Source organism: Ovis canadensis, chromosome 2 (assembly GCF_042477335.2).
Source record: "Ovis canadensis isolate MfBH-ARS-UI-01 breed Bighorn chromosome 2, ARS-UI_OviCan_v2, whole genome shotgun sequence".
Taxonomy (NCBI): domain Eukaryota; kingdom Metazoa; phylum Chordata; class Mammalia; order Artiodactyla; family Bovidae; genus Ovis; species Ovis canadensis.
This window is the reverse complement of record NC_091246.1, coordinates 209482291-209494982: the sequence shown is the minus strand read 5'-3', so window position 1 is coordinate 209494982 and position 12692 is coordinate 209482291. Positions and strand designations below refer to the sequence as shown.

The following is a 12692-nucleotide window of genomic DNA, read 5'->3' as shown; positions in this document are numbered from 1 at the left end:
AGTTATGTCATAGAATGTTCCTCAAAATGAGTTTATCTGATGCTGCTCCATGATTTGATTCAGGTTATGCTCTTTTTTCAGGAAAACCACATTCGTGATACTGTCTCCTCTGATTCGTATTAGGAGGCAAATGATGTCAGTATGCTCAGTTGCTCAGTCATGTCCAACTCTTTGTGACCCTATGGACGGTAGTCAGTCCCATTATTAATGATACTGACTCTAATCACTTCGTTAAGGTGGTGTTTGCCAAGTTCCTCTGATATAAAGTTGCTATTTTTTCTTTTGTTATAAGTAATTTGTATAGAGGTACTTTGAGACTATGTAAATAAATATTTTATTTCTCATGAAAACTTCCCCACTAATTTAGGATTGATGATTCTCATTTGAACCAATTACTACTATATATATTACAAAATAGTGATTTTTCTAATTCTATAATTTCTTCCCCAGTTATTAGTTGGCATTATACTGTAAAAAGGAGCTTCCCTTCCTATGTACCTATGGATCCATCCATCTATCCATCCACCCATCTATCCATTCATCTGTTGTTGCTCAGTTGCTAAGCCAGGTCCAACTCTTTGTGACCTCATGGACTGCAGTATGCCAGGCCTCCCTGTTCCTCACCATCTCCTGGAATTTGCCCAAGTTCATGTCCATTGAATTGGTGATGCCATCCAATCTATCCATCTCTTATCTATCTATCTTGCGTATAGATGTATATTCTTATGTCATTCAGTGTTAAAATACAGTATCTGCACTATTTATTAGGAAGCTCAGAAGGTATTGGCTTTGGCCAGTGGGAGTCTCTTCAAGCTGCTTCCCACATGCTTTTGACATATTCCCATCATTTTTTGATCATTTTATTAGAAAATATTTTGGCCTAACAAGATGTTCCTAGCTCATCTTAAACTTTTCCTGCCCCAGTCTCAGTACTGGCTACTTCTCCAAAAAGGCCTAGTTATTTTCAGTACGGAATGGTATTGAGAAACAATATCTTAGTAGGAGACCCACACTTATGTAAAATACAATAATAATTTTTAAAAAATGTACCTAGCAGAATCAAATGCAAATTCTTGCTGACAGACTACACTTTATTCAAGGCCTCAAAAAAAAAATCCCACAAATAAAATTCCAAGGAGAATTAGCATATCATTGTCAAAAATAACTAAATTATGCATGGAAAAAAGATACCATATGCAAGAACAAAAAGAAACAATAAACAACAGAAATCAACTTACAAGAAAAGAACATTTACTTTAGGTATGTAAGAGCTTAGAAAGAAAATTATAAAACTTTACTAAAAAGTATTATAGATGAATTAAACAGATGGAGAACTATACTGTTTTAAAATTGGAAGACAGTATTATAAAGGTGTTAACTATCCTCAAAATGTTCTATAATTTCAATGCAATTCTAAAGAAAATCCCACTAGGGTTTTTACATTCAGTAAAATTTATATGGAGAACCAAAGGGGAAAAATAGCTAAGATACTCCTGAGGAAGAAGATGAAGTAGGTGGTGAGACTTGTCCTAGCAGAAATCAAGTATTATTAGAAAGCTACAGAAATTAATACAGTGGGACACTGGTACAGGGACAGATAAACTGACCCCAGTCAAATAGAGTAGAGGGCCCAGAAACAGACCTATGCATCTTTAGACACCTGATATATGAGATACTTGGCAAGGCAGATCACTGAAGAAATTGGGGTGAGACAATTGGTTAGTACAGAGAGAGTCAATTTCCCATATATTAAAGATTTGAAGTGAAAAGAAAAATTTTACAGCTTTTAAAAGAATGTATTAGATAATATCACTTTGGTCTCAGGGAAAGAAGGATTTTTTAAACAAGGAACAAAAAGACTAACCATAAAGGAAAAGACTGCTAAGGTTAGCAATATTAAAACAAAGCACTCTTGTTTGAAAAAACAACATTAAGACAAAAATATAAGCCAGGAACTGACGAAGCTTCTTGCAACACACATAACTGATAAAAGATTAGTATTCAGAGTATAAGAACTCCTATAAATCAATAAAGAAAGAGAGAGACTATCAGAGACATAGAGACCAAAAGAAAATAAATGAAAGACACACAGAGGTATTTCATAGGAGAAAACCCACGAATAATCCATGAAAAGACTTCCAACCTCATTAGTAATTAGGGAAATGCACATTTGATCATAGCATGCTACCATTCTTCCCACAAGATTAGCAAAAATTAAGAAATCTGATTTTATAAAGCTAGTGCAGATGTGGATAAGGGACTATGGTACACTGCTGATGCACAAATTGTTACAACCACTTGGAGAACAACTGGACACTGTCTCGTGAAGTTGAACATTCATATACCCCATGACGTAGCAAATCTACTTTGAAGTACTCTAGAGAAATCCTTAAATATAAGTACCAAGTATATTCAAAATAGCAAAAACAAAAACATCGAATTAGATAACTGAAATGTTCATCAACAGAAAATAAAGTGTAACTGAGATCAACGCGGATAAATCCTATAAATACACAGAGTTTAAAAGAAAGCAAATCACAGAAAACTAAAAATAATATAGTACCATTTTTATAAAAACTCAAAAGTAGGTAAAATAATATTTTTTAAATCCTTAAAAATGTAAAAGTATTATTTAAAAAAAGGTGAGGGACTGACAACAAGAAAAAAAAATTCAGGGTAGAGCCCCTCTGGTGAACGGGCAGGCTCTGGCAAATGTGGAAATGTATTTTTTGGCCATGCCACGCAGCATGTGGGATCCTAGCTCTCCGAGCAGAGGTGGAACCCATACCTCCTGCACTGGAAGAGCAAAGTCCTAACCACCGGACCACCAGGGAAGTCCAATGTGGCAATACTGACCATGTTCTGGTTGTTTTGTTGGGTAGTGGGTTTATGGAGTTCGCTTTATTATGCTTCTTAATCTACATTGGGTTTCTCAGTCTTGACACTATTGGCTTTTGGGGCTGGATGCATCTTTGTTGCGGGGGCCTGCTCTGTGCACTGTAAGATATTTAGTAGCATCCCTGGCCTTTAGCCACTAGATGCCAGGAGCACCCCGCCCCTACCCAAGTGTGACAATAAATGTCTCAGACATTGCCAAGGTCCCTGGGAAGTAAAATTGATCCTGGTGAAGAATCACTGATGTATATGTTTATGTATTTTGAATGTTTTAAATGCTCTGTAATAAAGCAAAGTTTAAAAGTGATGAGCAGAAGCTTCACTGTCTGTGAAGCACAACTAGGAAGTGATCATTAAGAGCTGAGAAAACCAGAGCCCGCTGAAAGCCTTTGAAGTGACAGCATGGAGCAGTGAGTCCTGACAGTTTCAGAGGGGTTTTGACTAGCAGGTGATATTCTGAGAAATGGCACTGGGTATCGGGAAATCAAGGACTCCAGATACACTGCAGGAAATTTTCTCCAACTTTTCTCAAGACTTTGGGAAATTCAAAAGCTTAGTTTAGCCTCTTAGTGTTTTTTTAAACAGGGCCTTCAATTCCATCTAAAGAATTGAAAGAAGTCTGTATATTTTGTTACCCTTGAGGCACTGGCTGTGACTGTAAATTCACCACACAAATGACTGGGATATTTCCAGGAATCAGAAGCAGACAACATAACACTGCAGGTCTGGGATGTTGAGTGACTGATATCCCACTCACCACTGCACCTCTTTAATCCCAGAGCCTCCCCAACAATGTGTTTCTACTTGACAGCATCTGTCTGTCTGGTTTCTTATATTCACACCACAGTCCCCCTTAACCTCTCATGAGTCATGTCTGACTCTTTGCAACTCCATGGACTGTAGCCTGCCAGGCTCCTCTGTCCATGGGATTCTCCAGGCAAGAATACTGGAGTGGATTGCCATTTCCTTCTCCAGAGGATCTTCTCAGCCCAGGAACTGAACACTGGTCTCCTCCATCTCCTGCATTGGCAGGCGGATTCTTTACCACTGAGCCACCTGGGAAGCCATTAGAATGATTACCTAAAATGTAACACAGTTACTAAAGCAACCTTCATGGGTAGGATGACTCACATTTTCTTGGCACTTGCTCTTACCATATGTCCAATTCAGAGGAATACTCAGTGGCTCCCAGCAAGGCATCAGGAGGGCGGTACCAGAGAGTCACAACTTCTGAAGAATATGTCTGGCTGGGAATGGACTTGGCTCGAGCAAGACCTGAGCGAAAGGCGAAAGCACAGAACTTGTTGTCCTGAGACTTCCTGGAGAGGCAGTGATAGAGTCTGCCAAGGGGAGTGCAACTGGCAGAGTAAACGATATTTTAAAAATAATACACAATTTTCAGTGCTTTTAATAGAGCTACTCAACTATCTTGATTCTTGTGTACCTCTTCATCGCATTAATTTCTCTAATTTTAGCCTACTTTGCAGCTAGATGTGGCCTTCCTGGCAGCTAAGTGTTGCAAGGCAACTAAATTTTTGCCTATTTGATATGAATAAAAGTGACATGTGAACTTCCTGGAGGGGTTAAGTGCTGGTCCCTTTTCTCCTTCCTCCAGGCTGTGGTGAGGAGGAGGAGGCTGCCATCTTGAAATATGCCAATGGGCAACACCTAGGGGTGGTGGGGCTCACATGACAGAAGGAGAATGAACCAAGACATTTTGGGGCTTCCACAAAGCTCTGACTGCCTAGGTCAGATGTTATATGAGAGAAAATTAAGCTTCAAGCTTGTTTACACCTCTGTAATTGGAGGTCTCTGTAACAGCAAGGGAAGATCAATTCGTGACTAATGTGACCACCCTCCATTTCTGCAGTTCAGGAATCCCCAGTTTAGTAGACAAAGAGTAGGGACTGTTAATCCACATTAGCTAGTTTGGCAGGAACTTAGATGAGTCATTCTCAACTGCTCCTTTGCAAAACAGTACATTTATCAGCTAACTATTTATCTCACAGAATCACATGATCTATAGCCGTATGAAATCTCAATAGATGAGTTTACTCTTGTAGGGAATTTGATAAGCGAATGTCTGTTACGTGCTTACTGCAGTTATAGCAGTGTCATTTGACATCTGCCAAACAGAGAAGAGGGTCTTCTCAGCTTATATGGAACCAGTTTTTCAACAAAAATTTATTGAGTACCTGTGATGGTGCCAGGCACTAGGGATATAATGAGTAGCAAAAATGGATCCAGGCTGCCCTCATAACATAGTCTAGTGGAGGAGACAAAACCATCATATAAGTACATATGTATGCGTATATGTATAAACAGTGATAACTGCTAAAGTGGAAAGATAGTGACACTCAGGGTAAATCTGCATCACCCTGATGGTAATGAAAGCCTCAGGTGGCTCAGTGGTAAAGAATTGGCATGCAATGCAGAAGACTCGAAAGAAATGGCTTTGGTCTGAGGGTCAGGAAGATCCCCCGGAGTAGGAAATGGCAACCCACTCCCGTATTCTTGCCCAGAGAATTCCATGGACAGAGAAGCTTGGCAGGGTACAGTCCGTAGGGTCAAAAATGTTGGACAGGACTAAGCGACTGAACACACACACATACACACCTGTATAGAGACATAGGTGTGCTGGAACCTCCATTCTAGCAAGAGTCCAGCCTACGGTCTGGGGGTGACCTCTTTATCTGGTCATCCTGGGATAACTTTGATCTAGTCTGATGGAATTTGTACATCCACCCAGATTTAGGGAAACCTAAGAAGTACCATTCACTCTACAAAAGTCTCTGCATCAAAAACAGCAGTGAGGTAATAGGGGTGCCCCCATTTTAGGATCTGATTAGACTGAGGCTTGATGGAACCCTGAGAAGCGATCAATCTCTCTCAGTTTCTTGCCTCACAGTTACTGTATGGTTGTTTGATATCCTCAAAAAATGTCATGTTCCCTGGTCCCCACTTTTCAAAGTCCAGGCCTATTTGACGCTTTAAACACATGCACACAAAGGCATCATTGTTCATAGCCTAGAAAGAGACTCAGGGGGTGACTTACCAAAATCAGCCAGTTTGAGCTCTCCCAGGTGACTGATGAGTAAGTTCTGAGGTTTCAGGTCCCTGTGAAGAACATGTTGGTGGTGGATGTATGCCAGGCCCCGCAAAAGTTGAAACATGAAAAGCTGGAAGGAATGAACACCTTATCTAAGCAGATTTGAGCCACTATGTGTTGATTTCTCCTCTAAATCAAAACCAGTCATCTGAAAGAATATAGTAAAAGTGTCTCTTAAGAGACCAAAAAAAAAAAAAAAAGATTTTACATTCAAACAGGAAAAAAAAGGACAAGGAAAGTCAAATAAGTAGACCATGTCCTAAACAAAGGGATTCTGGTTTTTCCTAACATCTCATTTCTTTGATACTGAAGGAATTACCCTTCCTTAAAAATCTAAACTGAAACTTTGAAGTTTCCTTTGGAACACTAGTTATTGATTTAGATGTGAAAGATTTAATTTTTTTCCCACCAATGAACTTGGCATACAAGATCAAAGTTGACCTGGAAATGATATTCTAAGGTTTACAACTGCTTAAGTTTTCCAGGCTCTCTGATATAAAACCCTTTTAAAAACAGAACACAGGGAGACCAGACTGGGAAGTATATCCTTAGATGGTGTTAGGAAATAAAGGAACCATTATCTTTTTAAACATATTTTTAAAGTCTTAAGTTCAAAGTGAAAACAAGGGAAATAGACAGTATAGATTCAGAGGGAAAAGACACCAAAATAAATTAGACCAAGAAAAAAATCAAAAGAGAATAAGGAATAAATAGTAGAGAGAAGCAAAAAAAAAAAAAAAAGAGGGGGGAAGCAAAAGGAAAAATACATCCTGGATCCAAATTTTAAAACATTGCTGGTGATTACAAGGTACAGAAACCAAAAACATTAGTAGATTCCCACCAATATAGAAGCCTAAGGGAAAAAAAGAGAATGATTAGTATTCCAAGTGTCTTTTGCTATTTTCCAGTGCAACTGGCAACTGAGAATGCAAACACCAACGTTGGTGTTTACAAAGACTTATGCCAACTGAGAACATGTTCTAGCAGTTTTGAAAAGAAAGAGCCAGCCCCAGCATTTCTGGGACATGAACCTAATAGAAGACACAAAGTTGTGCAGATAAATTCACTTTTTCCATCACATCTTGGAAACTAGGAACTTCAGAGATGCTTTCATAGAACCTGTAATGACCTAACAAAGACTTAGACACATTGGAATCAAGTTGATATGCGCCATGGTCTGAACAAAGCAAGATCCTGGAGAGTTTGCCTCCCATGGCATAGCTGTGGCCGTGTGAGCTCCATGCAGGTCCCATATCAAGGCCCCCAAACCATTTAAGAATGTGTTTACATGTCGGTATAGGATTTTTGTGCCTTGACAGTTGAGTGACGGTAAAAATGAATAAGAAGTGAATAAAAAGTGAATGGTAAAAATGAATAACAGTGTGTGTGTTTGAAGTACCAGGAAGAAAGAGAAAGAACTGGGATGAGAAAGACTCATAGAACCAGCAGACATCTGAAGTAGGAGCCTCAAGAGAATTTTAACATTCTTAAATGGCTTGGAGACCTTGATATGGGACCTGTATGGAGCCCACACAGCCACAGCTGTGCCGTGGGAGGCAAACTCCCCAGGATCCTGCTTTTCTCAGACCAGACCCTGGTGCTCATCAACTTGATTCCACTGTATCCACCCTCATGTAAAAACCCTTGTCCTTGGATTTCCATGCCATCTTTCTCTACCCCTCTTCTCACTGTCATCCACACAACTCCTACCACTCTCCATCATTCACTCAAGACTTGGACACCTGGATCACAGCTGTTGTTCCCTTGACATCAGTGCTCAGGTGAACATGTCCAGCCGACCTCCACACTCCAACTCCTGCTTCTCCAACCCACTTTAGCCCCTCGCTCTCATGGTCACACACCGGGTCCCACCATCATATAGAACTGTTTGTCCTCTGAAATGTGAAATTCCTCCCCCTACAAAATGGTTTCTGCTATTATCTCTTTAGTCATCATGTTTTCACGGTGCTCACCAGTGTCTTTTTAAAATATTCATTTTTTTGGCTGTGCCAGGTCATAGCTGAGGCATGCAGGATCTTCAATCATTGCTGTGATGTTTGAAATTTAGTTGCAGTATGTGTAAACTAGATCCCTGAAAGGGATCAAACCTGACCCCCCAGCATTGAGAGCTTGGAATCTTGGCCACTGGACCACTAGGGAAGTCCCACCAATGTCCTTTGCTACAAAAATCCAATGGATGTCTTTCACTCCTTCACTTTACAGGATCTGGCTTTGTTGCTTCTGTCTTCCTTCCTGATGCTCTTTCTCCCACTTGGTACCAAAATCTCTTAATTTTTTTCCTACTTCTCTGACTGTGCTTTCCATAGGCTCCACTTTCTCTACTGATATCTAATATGGTGATATTCCTTAGGGCTCCATCGTTGACCTTCTTTTATCACCTTACATGCTCGTCTTACCCATCTTATCCACTAACATCTCTTCAATTAACAACTGTATTCTGATAATTTGAAAGTCTTTAGCTTCACTTCAGATCTCTTTCCTGAACTGTTGGACTCATATAGTCTGAAGTTCACCTGGACATCCCATAACATTTCAAACCCAGTATGCCAGAACTTAACTAGAAAAAGCACTGCTGATGCTTCTATCTCCCAACAATTCTGGTGAAGTAATCAGTTGCCCATATGTCCACTTTCTTCTACCACCAATTCACATCTACACCACTGCTGTCCTCACGTCCTAGCCAAACCCTTCTTTGTTGTTGTTTTCCACAGTCCTTTCCATTCGTACCTTCACTCTCCTAATTTAGGCCTTTATCACTTCTGACCTAGAACCTTGCCATTCAAAGTTTAGTCCTCAACCAGCAGCATCTGTATCACTTTGGAGTATCTTAGAAATGCAGACCTCGAGCTTTGAATCAGACTTACTGAGTCAGATCCCCAGGTCATTAGTGTGCTCACTGAAGCTTGAGAAGCACTGGGCTAGCCCACACTGACAAACTCCTAACTGAAATCCTTGACTCCAGTCGCCTCTCTTTAATCTATCCCACAGACCACAATTACATAAATTTCCTTCTGATCATGCCATTCTTTTTCAATCAAGCCCCTTTAATGACTCTACTGTCTAAGAAATAAAGTCCATATCTTAGAAAGTAAGGCTCTCAGCCACATACCCAATCTACTCCCCCAGACTCATGTACTCCATGTCACTAAGACAGTATCTGTTTCAGGCCGACAGGACCAGAGATTCAGGATGGCGCTAGTGGAAAAGAACCTCAACCAAGAATCTCTCTGAGCAATGGCAAAAGCTGGTTTTATAACTTCAGGAAAAGTATTTCTTTTCAAACTTGAATTCTAATTCTGCAAAATAAGGAAGTTAGACCAACCCAGTGTTTTAAGGTTTTTTTTTAATTTCCTTACTGCATTGCACAATAAGAAATAGATATGCTTCCAGTTTCCACATTCATACATAGATATAAGCATAGTTTCTAATGGAAAAGAAGCTGCACAAAATAAAACTTGTTCTTACTAAGTGTTGCATACTATAATATTTTCTATTCCTTTCTCAAGAGGGTTTCTCAGGTAGCACTAGTGGAAAAGAGCCTGCCTGCCAATGAGGGAGACATAAGAGATGCAGGTTTGATCTGGGGGTCAGGAAGATCCCTTTGAGGAGGGCATGACAACCCACACCAGTGTTCTTGCCTGGAGAATCCCATTGACAGAGGAGCCTGGTGGCTACAGTCCATAGGGTCGCAAAGAGTAGGACATGACTGAATCAATTTAGCACACAGATACACATTCCCTTCTCACTCATTCCATTAAAAAAAAAAAATGCTGGTTGCTGATTACCAGTTGATTTCATAACCCACTAATGGACTAGCACCTGGAGAGTGAAAAACACTCTAGTCTCTTCGACCCCAACAGTCCGTGTGACTTTGGGATCTTCTTCCTTGAACACACCCTCTACTTCCCTGCTCTGAACCTTCGCTGAAAACATTCCTTCCTCCTCTAGCATCTTCCCCTAATCCAGCCTCTGAAAAGCACTGCAGCTTGTAAGGTCTGGCTTTTCAAAACCTCTAAAAATGAGAAGATATCTTTTACTTCCTTGCACATCTACAACATTAGATCTTATTTCTTACTTAATATTATTCACAAATGTCCTGGAATAGTGGTGGTGTATACGTCTTACCTCCTATTTTTGACTCTGCATCCTTTGAGGATAGGAATCATGTCTTCTACATCTTTCCATCCTGCCAAACACTTAGCATAGTGCTTGCTACAAGAGTCCCTCAAGTCTGAAATGTTCTATCTTTCACACAGTTACTCTTTTTCCAACTGTTCTATTTAATCAAACCTCTTGTTCCTTGACTCTTCTGCTCTCTCCCTAGCTATCAGTAACCTGCCCGTCTTCACTTCCTTCCCTCAGATTGGACTCAGTTTAGAAGCCCCTGATCATCCCTTTAGCCTCTCTCTTGATAGTCTCCAAATATGTGGCCCAACATGTCTGGCACTGGCCCAACATGTCTGGCACAGCCCCAATGTCTCAATCAGTCCAACTTTCTACTTTCTCTGCTCCTCTATTTGAACTAAGTGCTGCCATTAAAAAAAATAAAAAATAAATCCCACGATCATGCAGATAATTTAATAGATTCCATCCTCATCAGAGTCCTTAACACACTACTAGACATTCCTTCTTGGTCCCCCTAGTTAGTTTTCTATTTTAGTTTCCTCTAAGTATTTTAAAATGTTTTCATTCTCTTCAAAACCCTGTCTTCAAACTTTCCTTTCCCCTTGTCTCCATGACTGGAGTCCCCTGTGAGTCCTCATAGTGTTCCTAACTAACATGGCCATAGCCCCCGTCACCTTGCTTCTCACTACCTATCTAAGTGCATATATCTTGCTGGGCTTCAGCTCATTGAAAATAAGAAACACAACTTTCTCATTACTGAAACCTTAGGATTTAATATGGTACTGAGTACTCAAATATATCTTTAATGAATGAATAAATGAACACATAAATATTAGTTAAATGAATGGGTACATCATATATAAATCTCATATGGTTATGTTAAGGGCCAATCAATTAATGCCAATAAAACCTTAGAGAATGAAAAATATGACATACAAATGGTTTCTAAAATTTATAAGAGATGCGGAATTATAGCTAGTTAAGAGTTTAACATTATTTCTATGCCAATAACTGGAAAACTGGAAGTCGGTCCCACATGTAATAGGATCTTATAGAACAGGCAGAAAGATAACTGATAAAGAACCAATCAAGGTAGTTTGCTAGTTCTAGTTGGGAACTTCAAGTGTAACATGAACTTTATCACAGAGCACAGTAGTCTGCTATGAAGAAAGTATTTATTTTATGATAGCTTAACTTCACTTCTTTCCTTTTAAGGCAGTTCTTTTAATTTGGGTTATACTTTTAAAGACACATTTGCTTGATGGTGATGACTGACAGGGTTAGGTTGCCCAGAAAGCAGCTGGACTTTGCTCCATATCTTGAGGGCAGATTTTTTTTTTTAACTTTTCTCTAGAATATCAATGGTGTCCATCTTCTTACCTAGTATCATGCGCTTTCAGTTTGTGATGGCAGTCTGCTTCAGAATTCTGCTGTGGGCAAGCCAGAGGGGAGTCCCAGCCCTCAAAGTACTTACCCTGACATTATGAGGATGAAGCCCTCCTGGGTGCTGAGACATATACTGAGCCAGGTCTGTGTGCTACACAAAACGGTGGAGAGAGTGATGTTTAGTGCTTGGGCAGTGTCACAAAGCAGACCGCAGACTTGACTCTCAGAGGTATTACAAAGTTCAGAATTTTTGAGAATAACTTGCAAAAGGTACACAACCAGGTTTTCTGAGACACCACTGTTGAAGTCAAACACAGTGTGTCTTTCTAATTAGCTGCTCTTAGAAGGAACCCTGTTTCTTGACACAAGAGAGGTTCATTTTTTTAAATTTTTAATTATTTTTAAAAAATTATGAAAGTATGGTAACACATTTATAGGAGACTTGGAAAGTAAAGAACAAAGTCACATATAGTTCCACTATATATTATAATTTTTTAAAGTAGATAAATTAAGATTTTTAGTTGGAGTTTTAATATCATACTCAAAAATTAATAGAATGAATATACTGAGAAGTCATAGGATATAGTAGACCTGATGAGCACTGTCAACCAATTCAACATATTTATACAATTTATACAATATATTGATGTATACAATTTTCACACACCAGTAGGACACAAATTCTATTCAAATCTCCATAGACTGTAAACTGGAGACACTGGGACATATCCAGGAATGTAAAACAATGTGTAAAAATTTCATGGTCTAAAGGTATTGAAATCATACAAGAGAAGTTCATTTTAAATGACTCCATTGAACACAATGATGTAGGATACTTGTACTCTCCAAGTGTCCTGAAAAGCAAGTCAGATACAGATACTTTATGCTTTCTTTCTGCTAATATTCAAATGGCTTTTATCTTTCAAAAATACAAAATGATTTATTCTTTAGTAAACTTGTATGGAGTTTTTTAAAACCCTGTGGTTTATGTCATTATTGTCAGTGAAAAAAATTGCGGTCTCTCCTCACATAGTGACTAAAACTAGATTAAAAAATAAGCGCAAAAGTTTTATTTAGGAGGCAAATTTGCGATGTTCATTCTTGCTGGTGAGAGGGGGAAAAAGGCAACAAAAATAGTGGTTAAAAAAGCATAAGA

The 12692-nt window shown here is 39.3% G+C and overlaps 1 protein-coding gene across 1 annotated transcript in view; it reads right to left on the bottom strand.

Annotated features, from left to right (window-relative positions):
• CDK15 (cyclin dependent kinase 15) overlaps nucleotides 1-12692 on the bottom strand; it is a 92185-nt gene that overhangs the window by 62283 nt on the left and 17210 nt on the right. The window contains exons 6-8 of the mRNA XM_069579471.1: nucleotides 11625-11687; nucleotides 5951-6074; nucleotides 4050-4170 (exon numbers count right to left, since the gene is read on the bottom strand). Coding sequence (XP_069435572.1) covers nucleotides 4050-4170; nucleotides 5951-6074; nucleotides 11625-11687 — 308 coding nt within the window. The remainder of the gene's footprint in view (nucleotides 1-4049; nucleotides 4171-5950; nucleotides 6075-11624; nucleotides 11688-12692) is intronic.